This window comes from Mizuhopecten yessoensis, unplaced genomic scaffold, assembly GCF_002113885.1.
Source record: "Mizuhopecten yessoensis strain PY_sf001 unplaced genomic scaffold, ASM211388v2 scaffold2691, whole genome shotgun sequence".
Lineage (NCBI taxonomy): Eukaryota > Metazoa > Mollusca > Bivalvia > Pectinida > Pectinidae > Mizuhopecten > Mizuhopecten yessoensis.
This window is the reverse complement of record NW_018404672.1, coordinates 733,056-756,404: the sequence shown is the minus strand read 5'-3', so window position 1 is coordinate 756,404 and position 23,349 is coordinate 733,056. Positions and strand designations below refer to the sequence as shown.

The 23,349-nt window shown below is 34.5% G+C and overlaps 1 protein-coding gene across 1 annotated transcript; it reads right to left on the bottom strand.

Annotated features, from left to right (window-relative positions):
• Positions 1 to 5,147: 5,147 nt before the first annotated feature.
• Positions 5,148 to 12,585, bottom strand: LOC110446428. Its single transcript, XM_021491582.1, has 2 exons — positions 12,455 to 12,585; positions 5,148 to 10,326 (listed from the first exon to the last, which is right to left on the bottom strand). The coding sequence occupies exon 2, from the start codon at positions 9,626 to 9,628 to the stop codon at positions 8,342 to 8,344; it is 1,287 nt and encodes a 428-aa protein (XP_021347257.1). The 5' UTR covers positions 9,629 to 10,326; positions 12,455 to 12,585; the 3' UTR covers positions 5,148 to 8,341.
• Positions 12,586 to 23,349: the final 10,764 nt, after the last annotated feature.

The window sequence follows — 23,349 nt, the reverse complement described above, 5'->3', positions numbered from 1 at the left end:
TGTTCATGGCGAAATATAATATTTTCCCAAACAGTGATTATATTAATTGCACGATAAACTACCTATGTTATGAATGGGGTGTTATTTATACCCGTAAGTATATGTGTACCAGGTAGATACATACAGTTTTGCTGTAAAGTATGGCAGACTTAACGACTAAGTAAAAAAACAGAAAAAAATAATTAGTCATGACATAGTTGGTATAACTATCCAATAGAACAGGTATACATGTACTTGGTTTAAAGTTTTTATGTTGATAAGCTAGAGTCTGTTATTGATACATGAGTCTATAGGATATAACTAGTTATTCTCACCAGTAGTCAATACACCTCTGTTCTATCCCCGTTCATGATTTCAAAATACCATGTCTGTGAAACATTCTTTTTCTATAGATGTAAAAATATCAAAAAACATAAATGAAATGGTGGTTTGTACGAAATACATGTACTCCTTTCTATAATAAAATAGGAATATGAAGTAAGATAGAGGGTCCAAATGTGATTTTTATTAACGTCAGTGGCCACTATATACTGGTTCCTTTTACAACGATAGTTTCACACGTCAATGGGGAATACTATATATACAAAATTTAAAAAGCTCGAGCTCTTAAGATGGCGTATCGTCAGGAAATGTGTGTTTGACAGGACACACTCGAAAGAATTTGCTATGATAATGAAATGCTATGATAATTCATTTGTGACTGAGACCCGCGAACGAACTGTATCGTAGGGTCGAAGACATGAAGTGACCGTGCTAGACCCGTAAATGAACGGCATTCTAGTCCGATATGCAGAATAAATACATTAACAATTTAAGATGACGGGACGAACGATATCACATAGATCACGTAAAGGCAACACTTAACCATAGGTTCATGAAAACCTTCTACAACATCAATTCTTTATGACTCTATCCTTGATTAACTGTATTCGAGCATATAGCGGCGATTTGATAAGTTTCAGAATAGTTCATCAAGTTAATTTGATATATCGGTGTCGATGACAAATAGGCTTCATGACCCCGGCCGATTAATCTGAACTGTTTATTAAAGTATAGGCTAGTCTGATAAAAGTGTATTGGAGTTGTTATGTCACGTCCAGTTGACATTCGGTACCAGTGTTGGTGGCATGTCAACTTCGATTTATATATATATATTGTACTTACGGTACATTTAACACATGAATGAATAAACAAACTGTCATGATATAAAAGAGGAACTTCTTTCAGTTCCGTTATTTTGAATTTCAATAATATATATTGTGGAATATTTTTGTCGTTCTGTAGTACTCTGATGTCCATATTAATCGGGATTTTACATTGTGTGAAAAGAAATTATTTCAAAAATGGGAACAAAAACATGTTTACTTGTTTACACTGTTGGCACTATATGTCAAGCTTCCGTTATACTGGGAGGTGACCGGATATGACGATTACCACTCAGGATTGTGAGAAGCCTGTAGAGGCGAAGTGTGTACGTCCACCACGAATAACCTGTGTGAGTACTACCTCCACGTACTGCATGACGTCATCCCATATGTAACGGATATATTCCGACGTCAGCTGCAAAACGTCATAACTCAGTTAGCTAATATAAGAGAATGTCCAGACAGAGTTTCCGATTCTAATCTCACTTTATTTAATTGATCGTTTGCCCATTGTTCATGTCGTAATGCATTAGACATAGATTGCATGCAGCATAATGTCAGGAGGAATTCTCGATGCTTTTTATCAAATTCGTGTGTGTGTGTAAGATAACAACGTGGTTTACGTGTATGATACCTTGCATAGACTGAGTAAGAGTAAATATAAAGATTTATTAAATGACTGGTGCTAATCCCCAGTCTTGATTGCAGGAGCGACGTCATGTGACGAGTCTGTAAATATGTTACAGACCTCGTCCGATAAATAGAAAAGTGTTACAGACCTCGACCTATAAAAAGAAAAGTGTTACAAACCGCTACTAAAAATAGGCCAAGTTAATTTCCCATCCAGTCTATGATTCTGTTACCAATCTCACTACTGAAGTCAACTACAAATGAATTATCTCATCAAATTCTGAACTATGTGAATATTGATGATGTCGATTGTGCAAATAATGTTTACTTGAAATTAAATATCACATGAATTGAATCTGAAATTAAATGTGTGTGTATGATATTTTGTGTTTGAAGTGCTTCACTCTGTGATTCCAAAATGGTCCATGCCATCCGTGTGTTTATGACTTGAAAATTATCAATCTCATTGTAAAATGTCATATAATAAAACAATCGGGAATTCAGTATCGGTCCATCCCTGATTAACGGACCTGGTCTAAACAATACACGTCCGTAAATCAGGGATAGACCTCACCTGAAATCATAATTGTATAATATAACCATTATCAAACCATTCACTTATCATCTCATGTAATGCTTTAATTAACATAATATGAGATAATTGTTCTAACCTACAAACACGAGAGTGGTTCAGATAATAAACATGTTCTAACCAACATCCACGAGGGTGGTTCAGATAATGAACTTGTTCTAACCTACAAACACGATAGTGGTTCAGATAATGAACTTGTTCTAACCTAGTCTGACGCACGCGGTGAATTACGTGTTGCACGTGAATTACCTGGGGTATGGGGTTGTCATATACAGGGTGTATAGGTGGTAGTATCAGCCAGACAGTGCGCATGTGGTATTTAACACACACACACACACACACACACACACACCCGGCCAATTTGGTAGCGAGCAGTAGAGAGTTAATTTGTTTCGATGTTGCTTGTTAATTGTCATCGAGCTCTAAACTAGGATTGAGAGCCTCTCTGAGCCATTTGGTGTATGCTTTCAGGTTTATAAGCGTTGGCATTTGGCTTATTACAGAACTTCGGGGACAGATCCTTTGGGACTTGGAGCTAGAGTAACAGTCGCTCAGGAACAGCCGTGCGCAGTCGCTTGATATTGCCTTGCCTTGTTTTTGTAGCTTTACCACAATAAAAGCGCTAGCTGCAGTCAGCTATTTCCTATATTACAGTGTTGAGTTGTAATTGATAAATGATTTATGTTCGTTTGAACTGGTGAATTAGAACATAATTATCATAAACGTCGTTCGGACGTTTAAAATTTTTTTTCTTGATTCATAAATGTGCAACAGGAGAAAGACACATTCAACGTCCAGATCAGAGTCCGAACCCGGAACCCTCCGTCCTCTAGACGGACGGTCCACCAATTGAGCTACCTGATCGCCGATGATTGACACATTCCAGTTTTTTTCTGCTTTCCTCCCTCCTTCAATAAAGTCTTCTACCCCGAAGACACACGAGACCCAATACCGCTCTCCGCGGATATATTTCCTTGTGCGCTAAAGTTGTGACAGGAGAAAGAGAAATGCGAAAGCCAGATCGGGATTCGAACCAGGGACCCTGCAAACTCTAGACGGATGCTCTTATCAACAAAATGATCTGATTGCTAGCGTTCGACCCATGCCAGTTCTGCTATAAATGCAATGAAGGTCGATCGTACTTTAAGTAGGTAGTTCCAAATTCCACAGGAAGGGGGCGGATTGTGTAGAATGACTTATGTCAGATTGCATGCATAACAATTTCAGTTGCTAAACAATTTCAATAATTTCCTATAATTACGCTTGTAAGCATCCTCGATATCCAGGGGTTACGCTCACTTTCGCTCTCTAAACAATATATTATGTATACATTATTTTTAATGTTGAAATACCATTGATTGACAGTCACGATATATTTATAATTTATTTGAATAAAGTATCAATTTTTCTCTTACATGTCGTTTTGAGACTTTGTTTAAGAAATTGAAGAGTGGGGAGAAATATTTTCGTACGAATAGAAATAAAACCTTTTACCTGCCTTTCTCCGTTCATCTATACTGCTATATTCACAATGTACCTGTATGTGTGTTTTCATTTCAATTACATGAAACGCCTATCAAAATGTACTCTCTAATATTTACATTAATGTGTATCAATATTAATGAAAATGTTTGCAATACTGTTTTTATAACAGGAGTAAGTTCAGAGACACATGCATGTATTGTGGGTTTTTTTAACAGTATCTCTATATTTAGGCATCATTCTAAACATATATTCTTTATAATGTGGCTTATAAGCACAGTAGTAGCAGACAGTGCCAATTTCTTGTACACCTAAACTATGTCAACAAGTAACTTGTTAAAAAGTTAGTTAGTAAGACAATGAAGTCTTATGTGATTACAAAAAGGCTAAAACGTTTCTTTGATATGCATACAGAAGTATTTTAACTATAACAAAAAACAATTGTTGAATACAATTACATGAATGTATAGAAACACACGTAACGGGTAAATGATTTCACATGAGAGTACGCGGCTCAACATGTACTTCGTATATGCCTATCCAATGTTTTGCATTATTGATAAACACCTAGATACTATTTATCAGCTGTTACGTTGTTAAGATTATAATTGAAAATAAACATTCAAAAAATCAAAAAGGTAAACATTTTGTGCAAAATGTTAATTGAATCACATAAATTACATAATATATTGATTTTGTCTTTCATTTTAAGTGTTTATAAAATACATTGTATCAAACATTTTAAAATGCCTTAATATGTCCTGAACCTGACAAAGCATGGTACAAATCGTGCATTTCATCTCGTTGTTTCAAACATCGTTAGCCTAATGATACATTACGGTAATTTCTTGTGTATGTGTATCAATAAACATTTAACATTTAACATAAACTTTTAATGGTTATGGAAATCAAAATTATTCATTAAATTATACAAAAATGTTTCGTTCAGCTAACCATGCTTGAAGCAATCGTATCCTGGACTTTGAGTCATCACGTGACTAATTGTATCTATTTTGATCATATACTGGACTTTGAGCCATTACGTGTACTAATTATATCTATTTTTATCATCGACGTAACATCGATTATTCGTTAGGTGTAGCATGTGATACTGAACTATTATGATTTCTGTTTCATATAAAAAAAACATTTTTGCCAATTTGTTTTTGTATTTTTTTCCCGCATTGCATAAAAAGGACAATCTAATTTACAATATGGCCCTTCATTATGCATATTTACAGCATATAAACATATTAATGTTATACGAATCATACATTAAATATCAAAATTTCATGTATTTATGTATCACAGTATAATTGTTTTAGGTAATTCTTTTTGAAAACATCCACACTGCATGCGTTTTTAACACTGCTGTTTAATTAATTCCACATCACGGGTAAAGGGAAAAAACTCTTTTTAATAGTTCTTCCTTAATGTATATAAAGTTTCGTTGATGTTCTCGTAGATCTAGCAGTTATCTCGCTTACATAAGAAAACTGATTGTATGTAACACATAAAATGTCACACTTTAAACTTTTGTATGCCAAACTACTTTTCTAAAATCATTAAAATCAGACACAATCATCCATTTAAGACTTAAAAAAGTTACAAGAAAAATGTAAGATATTACTAACATTGAGTGAAGTTCTATTAACTCTTTTCTGGGCCCAGTTGTTATAAAGGTATTTAGATTAATCAGTGATAAGCTTCAATTTAATTGTTTGTGCATCTTTAAAACACATCGACTGAGGTAAATCTTTTCGTATATTGAGTAGAGTTAAATTGCATGAAAGATTACTAGTTTTCAACATTGTATATTGGCCAAATAAACACAACTTTAAAAATGTCGTTAAACAGGGGTTAAGCTAATCACATGTTAAACATCTGGGCCCTTGAGGTTTAAGATATGATTAATATACATCTTATTACAAATAATGCAAACAGATATACACTGTACCAAAAAAACAACGTTTAAATGTTTCCGTTGAGAGATTACAATTAGAAATTATATTAGACTGAATTGACTAAAAGAATGAAAATGTGATACAGCATTAACAGTAAGGCCTCGTTATACAGCCACCATTTGTCAAACCACCTTAAGCATGATAAATGGGTTGAGCGACATATGACATATAACCACACTTTCTCAGTCTATTATGTTGCTATATTTGCAATGTACATGTATGTGTGTTTTCATTACAATTCCATGACACGTATATCAATGTTTACTATCTTGATATTTACATGTACATTAATGAGCATCAATATCAATGAAAATATTTCCAATAATGCTTATATAACTGGAGTAATTTCTGAGGCATATTTTTTAATAATATCTCTATATGTAAGCATCATATTGAACATCTGCCCTTTATAATGTGGTTAATCAGCACTTTGGTAGATGCATTATAATATTAATAGAAAACGCTTGAATCCATAAACACAAAGGTAGCGAAATATGCCGGTTACACCAAAAATATTTCAACAAGCAACTTTTAACAGAGTTAGCAAATAAAACAATGAAGTCTTGTATAATAACAAAAATACTAAAACCTCTCCTTGGGATGGATACAGAAGTAGTTGAATTATGAAAACAAGTATTGAGTACCATTAATTGAATGTATGGAAACACACGTAACGGGTCAATGACTTTACACGAGAGTACGAAGTTCAACATATACTTCGTATATACCTATCCAAGATTTTGTACATTATTAATTGACACATGGATACGATTCATCAGCTGTTACGTTGTATTTTTTTTTAAAAGAAAAATGTAAACTCTTTGTGCAAAATGTTAATCGAATCACATACAATACATAATACATTTATTTTGTTTTTCATTTTAAGTATTTCAAAAATATGATGAATTAAACATCAATGCCTTAATATGTCATGAACCTAACACATCATGGTACAAATCATGCGTTGCATCTCGTTGTTTCAAACATAGTTAGCTTAATGATACATTAGGGTAATTTCTTGTGTATGTGTATCAATAAAAATGTGTTTTTGTGTAAATTAATTGATTAAGTTAAGTTCAAGGCATAAGTATCTTTTTTACTATTAATGGTTATGGATTTCAAAATTATACATCAAATTATAAAAGAACTGTTTCGTTAAGCTAACCATGCTTGAAGCAATCGTATCCTGGACTTTGAATCATTACGTGACTAATTGTATCTATTTTGATCATATCCTGGACTTTGAGTCATTAAGTGTACTAATTGTATCTATTTTTATCACTGACGTACCATCGAATGTGCGTCAGGTGTGTCATGAGTAAGGAACTATTATAAGAATACAACAACAGTGCCACCACAAATCGAACAACAAACAGGAGATGATTGGTACACTTCATAAGTACAGGCCATCGATTGTGAGATATGGTTATTCATTATAAACAATGTACAGCATGTAAAAATATGAATAAAATAGAAATCATGCATTAAATATCACACGAGTTATACATACTTAATGAGTCTGATATTTAGTCAGTAAATCGAGAGATAAAGACAAATTAAGATATTTTTTAAATATTTGCAAATACAGAGAATAGGAATGAAACGCATCATGTTCTTTGCTTGTTTCCTCAAATTGTTATTAATGTTTCTCAGTTGCGATTGCGAGTATATTAGCATGGGAGTTAATTGTTATGAACAACGGAAAACCAACCTCGGGCTTAAACAGCAGTTTTGATTATTCCTCACAAAGCACCTTCCCAGAACCATTTCCTGTTTGCCTAAATTAATATTCATAATAATCATTATAATACCTGATACTCTATTAATCAAAATTCACTATTAAATAATTGCTTATTTTTCTTTGAAATTGCGTGTGTGTTAACATGCAACATAATTGTTTCCTTTCACTTTTGTTAACAAGTATAAACTTATTCCAAGAGAGTTCATTGACGTCATATTGTCGTTTATTCTGCTAGATTCCTTAAACGTGTTATAACTAATAATCAGTGTAGACTAGGTCTGCATTAACTACATTGTAATGTTACGCAAGAGGAAAAAAGCTTCAAGTATGATATTAATAAAACTTAGTGTTTGTTTATCGTTTGTGTTGTTTATAACGAGTACCCCCCACCCCCATGTTTATAATTGTTCCTGCCTGTGTGAGAAACTTCGCTAAAACGCGAGAAAACATCGGCGTTTGGATCCGACCCGTAGGAAAGTTGGTTACCTGGTGTCTATAAATAGATTTCATGTAGACAATGGTAAACAGGATATAGACTAAATTTCAGATTCTTACGATTTACAGTACAGTTCTTTTATAACATCTACGTAACTAACGCTGGGCGATGCTGATTACTTCATATCAAGGAAAAATTACACAGTTACAATTACAATTTAAGAATGTACCATTTGTTTAAAAAATGTATATGGGAGAAAATACCAAGTCCTATCCGTGAAACAAAACCAATCGCAAAATGATATCAATGCCGAGATAATAACCAACTGTTGTTCAAAAAGTAAAAATAAGTCTACTTAATGTCAATAAAGCTTGGGTCTCCTTGCACTTCTGTTTTTCTTTCCTGGCCATCATCTTCTATCTGAATTCGGACTTTTACATCCCTACACGTGTTTAAGGACAACAATGGATTCATCTCTGATATGTCTCCTACCTCTGTGATGTTTTCTGTCGTGGAATCAGACGGTACGGTACTCAGTTCTTGTCCATCAGGTGAGAGATGAGACCGCACGGTAGTTAGTTCATATCCATTTGAGACCAAAATAGACTGTTCTGTTTGTGGATAGCCATCGATTTCAAATGACTCCTCATACGAATTTACAAGATATTCAAGGTCATGTTTAAGGATTATATCTGCACCTATATCAGACACGGAACTATCTTTAATAATGAAGTTGTCGAACAGGAATGGAAGGACTCCTCCCGCTAATGAAACCAGTGTCAAGTACGACGTCGAGAGTTCACCAACCACACCAAAACTCATTATTATCAGAGCTATTATAAATAGAAAAATATTCACATTAATCAATTGCCGTACTGCATCTGAAGATGTGCGGAAGGAATTATTGTGTGAACGTTCATTTCTTATCTTTAAGCACCTGTGGAAGAATGCTTTTGTTAATTTCAGAGTTCCTTCTCTATCTATAAATATAGGAATTCCAGAGACTTGCAACCGGTCACCTTGTATTTGCAATGGCGACCGAGATCGTACGACCAGAAAGCAATTCTTTCGTGACTGCAGCATTATTTCAAGAGAGTGTTTCTCAATCATTGACATTACTTTTTCTAAGATTGTTTCGAAAAAAACTCTATACCAATTGGACAGTCGAGCAGAAATCTTTACCCAGTAAACAATACTTGCCATCACAAGTGGTAAATAAGGAACAGAATTCGTTGTTATACCAATCAGCGTTAAAACTATTACACAATAAGTCATCCAAGCGATGACGGTGCAAAAGAAGAGCCAGGCAAATAAATCAGACCAAGCTTTAATATTTCCCCTGCAATTCCGATAGGTTGGTCCAAAGAGAGCACGGTAGCGTTTATATCTAGCAATAAGCTGAAATGCATTATAAAATGAAATAAAAGGTAGGGCTAATATATAGAGTAGCATCAATACGATAAAAGAACAGTCCTTAAAACCATACAAAATACTGCCAGGATTAATTGAGTCTATGTTAATTGTTGGCGGTCTTAAGCATATTTTTATGAGCAAACTTATGCTAAGGAATAAATAAATAAATAAAAAACACATAAATGACAAATCAGAACGAGTAACGATAACATATAAAAGATACATGGCTAGCACACAAAGTAGAGTAAAAAATAAAAATAAAATAAAAATAACACAATATAAAAAGATATTGCATACGGTATATGTAGAACTTCCATAAGAGGTTTATCCCTCCCATTAAATACTGTACATATGGGCACATGTTCCTGTCTTTTAACGCACACTGTTCTTGTCGCAAATAGATCTTCCAAACATTTGCGATCTTCGCATACCGTTTTGAAATCATCTGATACCAGCATCATCGACAGAAATATAGAATCAGTTGAGTCATTTAAACACTGCTGAGGACACATATTTAATGTTATACTGGTATGTTCTATTCCAAACGAAAGCATATATAGAGAAAATATCACGTATGTTGCTGCATAATCGCCTAACGGCAGGAGATATTTGGACTTTTCATCTAGAACTTTAATCACATCCCATTGTGTTCCATTGTACTTGAACTGAACGTAGACCAGCTTTGTCGCCATTTCTTTCACTCGATGATATTGCTCAACTTCTGAGGCTGATACATATAAAGAGCAGTTGGTATTTATCTGGTACCAATGTTGATCGACCCCTGTGTCCACCACTGATCCATTTTCAGTCAATACCATTGTCATGGAGACACAAAAAAGTAGGACTGTTGCCATTTCCATGTTAAACGTACAGCACTTCGATCCACCTAATCCGTAAAAGTTTGTTTCCAATAGTTGTTGGCTCTGGAAGGACATATTAGTTTGGTATTACAAGTGATTTATATAAAGAACTAGTGGAAATTTCTAAATGTTTTCTTTTCAAGGAATGTCTTACCCAGAGTATTTATAAACCTGCTGTCACGACGTATAATTGCTATGACGTCAGCATTGTACCTGTATCGGATTCCTGAACAATTACCCGTTTAAAGATTCACAAACACAGAATTAAATGACGCTCTTAAAAAAAACTTAATAGCCAGATAACCTTATACGTGACACAAGCGATACATTAAAATGATAACGCTTAATTACCCCTACAGCCACGTCGACCAATATCAACACTACTCCTTGAATATATATATATAAATTCATCAATCATGGACTTTTCTTTAGATGACTATGTTGTTATACATTGTATGAACCTGAAAAGAATGTATTGTCCAAAATGGATGTATATCATATATCATATGTTTGCCTTGTATTTTGTATATCCCGTACCTGTGGTTGGGCTGTCAGACTAATAGTTAATTAACATTACAGTATGAAAATGCTGGATAAGTCCAGATGAACTTGCACTGACCTTGAGGTGTTAACAAATGATTACGAAATGGTCAAATGTTTTCTATAAAAAGATGTTATAAAATAAGTATATGTGTAAAATATCAAAACCATTTTTTGTCTATCACTGGGAAGTAGGGCAAACAAACTCATTCATATACAGTATGGACGGAGTGGTAATTTGCGTTACCTTTATATTAACGTATTAAGATAAAAGTTAAACAAAAACAGGTAGACGTAACTATTTAAATGAACTTTTAGCTGCTTGATTTGTATTTGTGTGTATCTCAGTTAAAATATTTAGTGTGTGTACCTGTATTTTATTTTTGGCTTGTGTTTTGTATAATCATGCTTATAAAGTGTATGGTATTTTAAGGCATAAAGCCAATTGGTAATACAATAGGACGATATTTGACAAAGCCAGATAAATTTCCTCTGACCTTGAGGTGACTGTTATGATGACGTTATACGTTGAGTTGGTCTTATTTATATATGTTACCAAATGCGTATATAAGTAAGGATACCTCCTTACATTACTAACACTGTAAAGTAGGGCATACTTAACGCCTTTGTAGATAGTGTTGACGGAAGGGTAATGCAGATTTCTTGAATAAGTTAAATAATGGTAACCAAACGTTAATTTGAAATCAAACTTTAACCACAAAGTTCACATAACCATAAAAAAAAACATGTATACTTGGGTTTTATAATTTGTATATTAAAAGTGTTTGTATGCATTCCGTAATAAACGGTTACGTCAAAAGTTAAATAGGGTATTATTTATACCCCTAAGTATATGGTTATCAGATACCTACATACATTTCTATCGCTTTAAGGTATGGAATACTTAACGCCTTTGTAGAGAGTGTTCACGGAGGAGTACTATTAATTTAAGTAGCTACATAATGGTAATCATTTGTAAACTTGAATATAAAAGTTAATCATGAAGATATCGACATAGCTATCCAATGGAACTTAGTTTTATAGTTTCAAAGTTGATGAGATATTGACCATTTTCAATATTGAAGTGTATTGGATATAATAAATGATTTTCACCAGACGTCAATAAGCCTCGGTAATATATGTTCTATCGCCGTACATGATTTAACGTGTCGTGTCTGTGGAATTGAATGGCTTCTATGATTAACTAGATATATACCCTTTCTAAAGATTAAAAAAAAATTCTGACGTCTCATAAAGATACTGCCGAAATACTCCTTACATATTCTAAAAATTGTTTTACATAATTTTGCCTCTTTCTTGCTCAAGATATGTTTTTATGAAAACGCATGATAAAATCAATACTTTTGCGACTTGCCTCTCTGTCACGTTGTGTATATTTCCTGGTAAAGGAGATTAAAGTGACTCAGGAATAAACGGCATTCTAGTCCGACATGTAATACGAATTAATAAACCATTTCTGAAGACAAAAAGAATGAAATCGCATAGATTACATAAGGACAAAAATATCTTATGTTTACGCTTTGAAATGACCGAATCAGAAACTGAAAGGGCGATTTACAATTGCAAAGGGTATATAGCATTTTGGATAAAAAGTGGTTTCACTGCAGTTAATGTGTTCTGTTTTACTTACATGCCGTTGTCATGGAAACACACAAAAGTAAAACTTCTGTGCTTGGTATGTTTAAAAAGCAGACCTTCAATCCAATAAATCCGTAATGGCGACGTTCTAACATGAACGATTACTGAATGACACATAGCTAGCGGTATTACAAGAAACCTATATTTAGAACTGAATGATTGGACATTCCTTGTTGTATATTCCTTGTCATGATGAAATAAAATGTTTTTCCCAAATAGTGTTTATATGAATTCTATTATAAACTATTACGTCATAAGTTGAATGGGGTGCTACTTATACCCCTTAATATATGGGTACCAGATACCTACATACATTTCTATCGCTGTACGGTATGATAGACTTAAAGCCTTTGTAGAGAGTGTGAACGGAGGACTAATATAAGTTACTTTAATAAGTTTTATAATGGTAACCATTCGTAAACTTGTCAATCATTAAGAAGTTGACATACCTGTCCAATTGAACAGGTACACTTTGTTTTTGGGCCTTTTTAATACTGAAGTGTTTAGGATATAATAAGTTATTTTCGTCATGCGTTAAGAAAATTGTTCTATTGCCGTACATTATTTCATTTATTAGAATAAAAAGAGGGAGCTAAAACAATCAAAAGAATATTGTTTCTGTATTTGAAAACATGCGTACATTAAACAGACATATATAAAAGAATGAAAAATGACAAGAATTCAATCGTCATTTAAAGATTATTTATGTGAAACGGAGGATAAAATCAGGGGATTCTTTAAGGTACTTTTCTTAATAATTTCCTTTCTAATTTATGTATTGAGTTGAAATTTTCAATTTTACTGATTAAACTTTTGCTTTAGTTTTTGTGCAAGTAATACAATAGGACATCTTTGAACAAATTAACGAGGTGAAAATCCGGATATACCGGGGTCAAAAAAATAAAATATTTTCCCAAAAAGTGATTATATCAATTGCATGATAAACTACTTATGTTATGAATGGAGTGTTATGTATACCCGTAAGTATATGAGTACCAGATAAATACATACATTTATACTGTAAAGTATGGCAGACCTAACGACTTAGTTAAGAAAAACAAACAAAAACAACAACATTAGTCATAACATGGTTGATATAACTATCCAATGGAACAGGTATACTTGGTTTAAAGTTTTTATGTTGATAAGCTAGAGTCTGTTATTAATACAGGAGTCTGTAGGGTATAACTAGTTATTCTCACCAGTTGTCAATACACCTCTGTTCTATCCCCGTTCATGATTTCATAATGCCATGTCTGTGAAACACATCCTTTTTCTAAAAATGTAAAAATATCAAAAAATATAAATGAAATGGTGGTTTGTATGAAATACATATACTCCTTTCTATAATAAAATAGGAATATGAAGTAAGAAAGAGGGTCCAAATGTGATTTTTATTAACGTCAGTGGCCACTAGATACTGGTTCCTTTCACAACGATAGTCTCACACTACAATGGGGAAAGCTATATATACAAAATTTAAAAAGCTCGAGGTCTTCTGATGCTAAACAGCCCTTCAGGAGATATTGTGTAACACCGAAATACCTCGGGAATCAATCTTCTTGTGATTTTCAATTTTTTTGTATAATTTTCTTATCATATGGATTTCAAACCGAGTTTTGTATACATTCATAGACTTATACGCATTAAGATGACGTGTCATCAGGGAAAGTGTGTTAAACAGGACACATTCGGAAGAATTTGCTATGATAATGAAATGCTATGTTAATTCATTTGTGACTGTGAGAACTGAATTGTAGGGTCGAAGACATAACGTGACCGTGCTAGACCCGTGAACGAACTGTACTGTAGGGTCGAAGACATGACGTGACCGTGCTAGACCCGTGAACGAACTGTACTGTAGGGTCGAAGACGTGACGTGACCGTGCTAGACCCGTGCACGAACTGTACTGTAGGGTCGAAGACATGACGTGACCGTGCTAGACCCGTGAACGAACGGCATTCTAGTCCGACATGCAGAATAAATACAGCAACAATTTCAGATGACGAGACGAACGATATCACATAGATCACGTAAAGGCAACACTTAGCCATAGGTTCATGAAAACCTTCTACAACATCAATTCTTTATGACACTTTCCTTGATTAACTGTATTCGAGCATATAACAGCGATTTGATAAGGTTTAGAATAGTTCATCAGGTTAATTTGATATATCGGTGTCGATGACAAATATGCTTCATGACCCCGGCGGATTAATCTGAACTGGTTATTAAAGTATAGGCTATTCTGATAAACGTGTATTGGAGTTGTTGTGGTACGTCCTGTTGACATTCGGTACAAGTGTTGGTGGCATGTCAATTTCGATATAGATATATATTGTATTTACGATACAATGAACACATGAATGACTCAACAAACTGTCATGATATAAAAGAGGAACTTCTTTCAGTTCCGTTATTTTGAATTTCAATAATATATATTGTGGAATATGTTTGTCGTACTGTAGTACTCTGATGCCAATATTAATCGGGATTTTACATTGTGTGAAAAGAAATTATTTTAAAAATGGGAACAAAAACGTGTTTACTTGTTTACACTGTTGGCGTTATATGCCAAGCTTCCGGTTACTTCACGTTATACTGGGAGGTGACCGGATGTGACGATTACCACTCAGGATTGTGGGAGGCCTGTAGAGGCGAAGTGTGTTCGTCCACCACGAATAACCTGTGTGAGTACTACCTCCACGTACTGCATGACGTCATCCCATATGTAACGAATCTATTCCGACGTCAGCTGCAACACGTCATGGCTCAGTTAGCTAATATAAGAGAATGTCCAGACAGAGTTTCCGATTCTAATCTCACTTTATTTAATTGATCGTTTGCCCATTGTTCATGTCGTAATGCATTAGAAATAGATAGCATGCAGCATAATGTCACGAAGAAATCTCAATGCTTTTTATTAAATTCGCATCTCGTGTGTGTGTAAGCTAACAACGTGCTTCCTGTGTATGATATGGAACAGACAAAACTTTCTGGGTTTTCAGCCTTAACCTTGCATAGACTGAGGTAGAGTTTATATATATATATAAAACCACTATCAAACCCTTCACTTATTCTTCTCATCTTATGTAATGCATTAATTAACATAATATGAGATAATTGTTCGTTTAAACGAAGCTTCATTCTATGAACCCAAACTAAAGAAAACATTGTATATTCATTATTCCATTTTACAATTAGTGGCAAAAATGACCATATCGTTTAATATCTTTAAAAACAAAGTGAATAACACCGATAGTCAGCTTGAATCTTTTAACAATATGTCGACTGTGAATTGGATACTGTTAATAACTTAAGTTTCGCGAGGAGCCTCGATCGTGAATGTCATCATCCTGTAGGTGGTAATGCTATAATCAATAGAAATGTTGAGTTCACATCTTATCGACCACAAGTTAATGTATTTGCGAATAACGTCTGCATGTATAGTTCGCGAAATAAAGTACACGTGAAAATATAATGACGTCGAGTAACTTATATTCGTAAATTTACCAAAAATTGATGAATTAGTCATTTTGGTTTATACCGGTAATTCAGATTGTTTTCTAAACGCCCGACGCTTAGGAATCACATACGTTAGTGGAAATATGTAGAAGCGATGTAAGTGTTTGAATAAAAGTATTAGTGGCGATTTTAGTGGTGTTTTGTATGCTACTTCAAAACGGCAAGAACTTTCGATCCCATCTGGCATTCATGGCGAAAATGATAAGTCTTAAAGTCTGAGTGCTGACATGTTACCGCTGTTACATTTTACCTTTTCAACTGCCTGCTTTTGTTCGATTTTATATTACCCCTTTTAAATTTCAAAAGTCTTCAGAACTAGCACTTTATAAACATTTAATTTACATATCAGGCCCCTTGCTCTTTAGTATATGATGTTAAAAGTATTATGTATTTACATGTAATAAGGTATTACATGTCATCCATGTGTAGAGAGTGATTTCCTACAGAGGCCGTTTACATTCTATGAGTCTAAAACAACATTGTTTATTCCTTTCACATTTTTGTATAATGTATTTGACCAACAGGACGATATTTGGAATGTTTTAAGCATAGTGTAAGGGTTGGGGAAAATGTGATACATTTGGGATTTTTTTTATCAGATGTCAAGGGTCATTCTCTAGGCTTTGAATCTTTCATCTGCATTTCTGGATCACGAAATGCCACCTCAGCTAAAGTTGTATTGGTGTCATCTGTGTTCCTTTTGTTATTGGTTCGTATTTTTAAATCAAATATTGTTCTTTTGTGTTTACGATGTCATGCTGTCCCCCCTTTATCGGCGAACTGATATACGATTTCTCATTCTCAGGTTCACAATATTGCTTTTACACTGAAATGGTATGACAGGTTTGTAGATAAGTCATAAATACAAATATAAATACGCTGAACGACAGTAGGGTATACTGACGATTTGAGAGTCGGTTGAGTAACTCACAAAGTACACATGATGGTCCTTGGCATCACCAGCTGGTGCAGTGTCATTCATTTTGACATACTGTATCTATTTCTACATTTTACATGTGCAATCACGTGCATGTGTATTACGTTCATTTTAAACGTTATGCATCGATAATTAAACTAATTACAATCAAATTACTTGAAAATACTTAATTAACATCATTTATTTGCGCTTCAACATTCAATGATTCCACACGAAATATTGTGCTAAAGATGACATTTCTCTTTACTTCAGCAGCTGTGCTATTCTGGGCGTGATCATTTACGGCTGTAAGACGTCACTTCCGCTGTCGTGGTCCTACGCGTTAGCTTATTGGGCGGAATATTGTACGGGCTTGTAACAATTCTTATGGCTGTTTATCTTATTCAATATGCTCAGAAATACACCGACGACAAACTCCGGGTGAGTTCATCGCCCTAACATTTTTCATGCAGTCCAATTAGTCATGTACATGTACAGCATCTTTCAATAATTTTTGCCTGGAGCCAATAAGTGTGCCATTCAAATGAATTTGGACACACCGAAAAATACTTAATTGATGTTTATCTGACATTTTTTCATATTTTCCGTTGTATGTTTGCAAAATATGGTGATTTACTCTAAAAAAATCACTTCCATTAACAGAATTTTGTAAGACAAAGAACGAAAAGGGCATAGTAAAATCGATTTCATCTGAATAACTTGAGTTAACTGAATGTTAGTAAATCTGTTCTAAACGCCATATTAACCATCCATAGTTTTTATTAATTAATAGGTCATATTAGGTACTAGTAATATTTACCGCTAGTACCTGATCATTTCCATTGATGTGTCTGCTTTCATTGACTGGGATTTCCTTTTCATATAGAAAATATAAAGTATTAATATATTAACCAAGTATCACCAGTAATAAAGTATGGAGGTAGTTACGCCTAAAATTATATTGTTGGTAATTTATGTCTGACAGAGTTATCTCCATTTGACGTTTCATAATATCTTTATAAAATTACGTTTGTAAGGATAAATAGTCAGACGGAGTTTTACCGTTAATGTTAGTTATTTGTACCCATATATGTATACATCACATACCAAACATTGGAGTTACAACACGCACTGAATTAAAGGCCAATCATATTAATTACGGTTACCAGTCATAGCGTGTAATTTTCTACCTACAGGTTTGATCATACCGACATTTACAAACAAAAACGAACATATAGTATTGTCAAATAATCTCTCTTACAACAATTGCGGTAATTGAAATATGTATTGTCCAATTAAAATCGAAGTACAAATAAATTCTTTTTTTTAATACTCAAAGAAACATATATGTAAAAGAACCGCTTATACTGTTTTACTTATTTGATTGATTGATTGATTGATAGGTTTTACGTCCGCTTCACTACCGAGTAGTTCGGTTATCCAGCAGACGTTATACTTATTTGTAAGGAGAGGGCTTTTATAGGCTATGTCTGTTGACCAATTCCTTTTATACATAAGACCAGTATAATAAAATATTATGAAATGAAATTAAAAACGAAATTGGGAGAACCCACGATTTTTTTCGGGAAGATGCTATAAAGCGTTTTTTCCTGGTTCCGGATATTTTAAGAAATAGTACTCTGTGAACTGAATAAATTATGCGGAAGAGTTTTCCATGGAATCGGAGGATTTTGTGTAAGTAATATATATGGCAAATATGCTGTATTTACGCCATCATTGTGAAGTATATAGATTTGTAAATCACGAGGTGCTCATATATGTTTTTTAAATACTAACAGAAATTGTACGAAGGGGCAGTACTACAGACTCTACGGATTGAAACATCGGAATGAGTGGTAAATATGACCTGGAATTGTTGACATTATATATTTATTTGAAACATAAATTAAACAGAGGTAAAGGTTGTGTCGTCCTTACGCTTATTCTTCTGATACATCTCCTTTGTCTAGTGTCTCAGTGAAATCGTTTCTTTGTTCATGCTTTGCCTAAGTCAGTGGCGTAGCAATTATTTTTTCCGAGTGTACGCTTACAGGGGGTGGAACGTCCGAGGCGCGTAGCGCCGAAGGAGGGGGTGTGTGAGAGAGAAAAAGAAAAATCATTCTACTAGGCCATAGAAGCAATCTCTCGTATTCTGGGAAATCGTTTCAGTTTGATTATTAACAAGTAAAGCCCGACATTTTGTACTTCACAAAGTAGTTTTTGATTTACATAGACCTTTCGAGATTTTTCAATGCGTATGGAAATAACAACACTATTTTATCGGACCAAAATTTCAAGATTTATTTTATTCTTTCCTTTTTCTGATTGATACGGACGGTTCATTTTAATTATAAAAAAAACGAAATTATTGAAAAGATACAAAAAAATCTTAAAACTTTAAGTGTATATAGCATACAAGCATACATATATGCAACGCCAATATTAGTCTCATGGATTATGAGTTCGAATAAGTTTTGTTTACATTGCAGTATTCTTTGAATTTCTTTATCATGATCTCGTCTATATTGAAAAAAACGTTCCTGTGCTCAGACTTACGTTATGTGTTTAAACTATTATAACTCTCTGATAATTTTGAAGGGACCAAAGAGGAAATATTGAATGGTACTCAGCTACAAATCTTGGCTAAGTCCCTACAATATCCTAAGTAATACGAATATAAAAAGTACTTTCTGCATACATACAAATAACCCGACTTTGTACACTAGAACGTCTTTGAGAATGCAGCGATTCCGTTTGATGTGATATGAACTTCTATTCACTCGTCTACAACATAATTGAAAGCTATATTTTTTTCCATGTGCATACATATGTCCTGTTGTTGTTACCGAGTGTCAGTAAATCTGTTCTACCCGTCATATTATATGCCCTGTTGTTGTTACCGAGTGTCAGTAAATCTGTTCTACATGTCATACATATGCCCTGTTGTTGTAACGAGTGCCAGTAAATCTGTTCTACCCGTCATATATAACATACACGGAAAACAATGGTGGAGGAAGCAGCCAACAAATACTGGTACAATGACTGGGCAAGGGAAACAAAATCCAAGCCATCCCTCCGCTTCCTTAACATACAAAGGGACCCGCTAGATAACCCCCACCCTCTCTGTAAGACCCTGGCGACCAACCCCAGAGAAGTGGAAGAGGCGGTTGTGAAGGCGAGACAGCTCACGGGTACTTATACACTCCAGGCAAACAAACCCACATTTAACCAACATGCAGTCTCACCCATATGCCCACTCTGCCACACAGGACCAGAAGATAGACTACACGTCATCATAGTATGTCCAGCACTAGAGCATACCAGACAGAAACACATTCCTAGAATCATAGACACTGTCTCAGATAGTATAGGTGATAGGGCTGGTGACACCATTAAGAACGCATGCTGTATGTTGTATATTATTCAGTGATGTCCGGAACAACCAACCAGCCACTACAGTCCGCGCAGAACCTGAATATACTCTACCCGATACAGCGGGGCGGTCCGATTAACTAAACGGAGGATTCTATAACACCAATTCATCAACCAACCGATGGCGTCCGAAACACAAACACAAGCGTTTAAGGGGTGCCAATCAATTGACAGCAAATTCAACGAAACAGGCAATAAGGAGGCCGCTCTGGTGCTAATTACAAAGATATCATATTGTCCGAAATATTGCCGAAAAGGTGTCCGGTAGGGGCTACCTTAGAAAATTGTATATGTATTTGAGCAACGCCCGAATGTTGATTTATTTTTTATAAATAGACAAACAAATTAATCACTAGATAATAATTACACGTAGAAGATGATGAAAAGTTGTCTTCATAAGTCTTTTGATTTGTAGACCTTATTCATTCTTGAACAATTTGGAAAAGCTTTTGGACCGGAATTCAATCTGTCGAAGAAATGGACAACAAAAAAGAAATAGATTCGGAATGATTTAAAACAGGTACAATCAACAAATTGATAAAAAAAAGTCATTGATGATATCCTAAAAGTCGCACACAAAAACAAGACACTAATGATATCCTAAACGTAGCACACAGAAACAAGTCATTGATGATATCATAAACGTCGCACACACAAACAAGTCATTGATGATATCCTAAACGTCGCACACAGAAACAAGTAAATTTCAAACAATACGGATAAATATTAGTGTTTGCAAGTGTGGCTGACAGTTGGTACTACTGCTGTTGTTAAAACCGTACTTATCAGTTCTCTTACTGTACAAGGGTAAACATCAGCAAAATTTCTCCATTCTCTTAGAAGAAAAAAGAATAGTGAAAATCGTTCAACTTTTCAAAGGAATATACTGGCAAACGGTCATCCAAATAATTGTTTGACCGTAATCGTTTTCGTATGAAAGTGTGATCGAAACTATTTTCCGTTTTATGTTGCTGTTGTTGATGTTGTTGTTGTTGTTTTTGACTAAATGCATGAACATTGAGCTTTGTATATGACTGTACAAACTTTCTTTTCCATACTACATCAGATAGTGAGCTTTTTCTAACCAACAAAAAAACACGAGAGTGGTTCAGATAAAGAACTTGTTCTAACCTACAAACACGGCAGTGGTTCAGATAATGAACATGTTCTAACCAACAAAAAAACACGAGAGTGGTACTGTACAAACTTTCTTTTCCATACTACATCAGATAGTGAGCTTTTTCTAACCAACAAAAAAACACGAGAGTGGTACTGTACAAACTTTCTTTTCCATACTACATCAGATAGTGAGCTTTTTCTAACCAACAAAAAAACACGAGAGTGGTACTGTACAAACTTTCTTTTCCATACTACATCAGATAGTGAGCTTTTTCTAAGCAACAAAAAAACACGAGAGTGGTTCAGATAAAGACCTTGTTCTAACCTACAAACACGGCAGTGTTTCAGATAAAGCACTTGTTCTAACCTACAAACACGAGAGCGGTTCAGATAAAGAACTTGTTCTAACCTACAAACAAGACAGTGGTTCAGATAATGAACATGTTTTAACCTACAAACACGACAGTGGCTCAGATAAAGAACTTGTTCTAACCTACAAACACGAAAGTGGTTCAGATAAAGAACTTGTTCTAAACTACAAACACGACAGTGGTTCAGATAAAGAACTTATTCTAACCTACAAACACGAGAGTGGTTTAGATAAAGAACTTGTTCTAACTTACAAACACTACAGTGGTTCAGATAATGAACATGATCTAACCAGCATACACGAGAGTGGTTCAGATAAAGAACTTGTTTTAACCTACAAACACGAGAGTGGTTCAGATAAAAAAAACTTGTTCTAACCTACAAATAAGACAGTGGTTCAGATAAAGAACTTGTTTTAATCTACAAACACGACAGTGGTTCAGATAAAGAACATGTTTTAACCTACAAACACGACAGTGGCTCAGATAAAGAACTTGTTCTAACCTACAAACACTACAGTGGTTCAGATAATGAACATGATCTAACCAACATACACGAGAGTGGTTCAGATAAAGAACTTGTTTTAACCTACAAACACGACAGTGGCTCAGATAAAGAACTTGTTCTAACCTACAAACACGGCAGTGTTTCAGATAAAGCACTTGTTCTAACCTACAAACACGAGAGCGGTTCAGATAAAGAACTTGTTTTAACCTACAAACACGAGAGTGGTTCAGATAATGAACATGTTCTAACCAACAAAAAAACACGAGAGTGGTACTGTACAAACTTTCTTTTCCATACTACATCAGATAGTGAGCTTTTTCTAACCAACAAAAAAAACACGAGAGTGGTTCAGATAAAGAATTTGTTCTAACCTACAAACACGACAGTGGGTCAGATAAAGAACTTGTTCTAACCTACAAACACGGCAGTGTTTCAGATAAAGCACTTGTTCTAACCTACAAACACGAGAGCGGTTCAGATAAAGAACTTGTTTTAACCTACAAACACGAGAGTGGTTCAGATAAATAACTTGTTCTAACCTACAAACACGAGAGCGGTTCAGATAAAGAACTTGTTTTAACCTACAAACACGAGAGTGGTTCAGATAATGAACATGTTTTAACCAACATACACGACAGTGGTTCAGATAAAGAACTTGTTTTAACCTACAAACACGACAGTGGTTCAGATAATGAACATGTTTTAACCTACAAACACGACAGTGGTTCAGATAAAGAACTTGTTCTAACCTACAAACACGAGAGTGGTTCAGATAAAGGACTTGTTCTAACCTACAAACACGACAGTGGTTCAGATAACAAAAACTTGTTCTAACCTACAAACACGATAGTAGTTCAGATAATGAGCTTGTTCTTACCAACAAACACGAGAATGGTTCAGAAATGAGCTTGTTCTAACCAACATACACGACAGTGGTTCAGATAATGAACATGTTCTAACCAACAAAAAAACACGAGAGTGGTTCAGATAAAGAACTTGTTCTAACCTACAAACACGA

Excerpts from the sequence above, each read along its gene's own strand:
- LOC110446428 (XM_021491582.1), bottom strand. The coding sequence starts at position 9,628 with ATGTATCTTTTATATGTTATCGTTACTCGTTCTGATTTGTCATTTATG.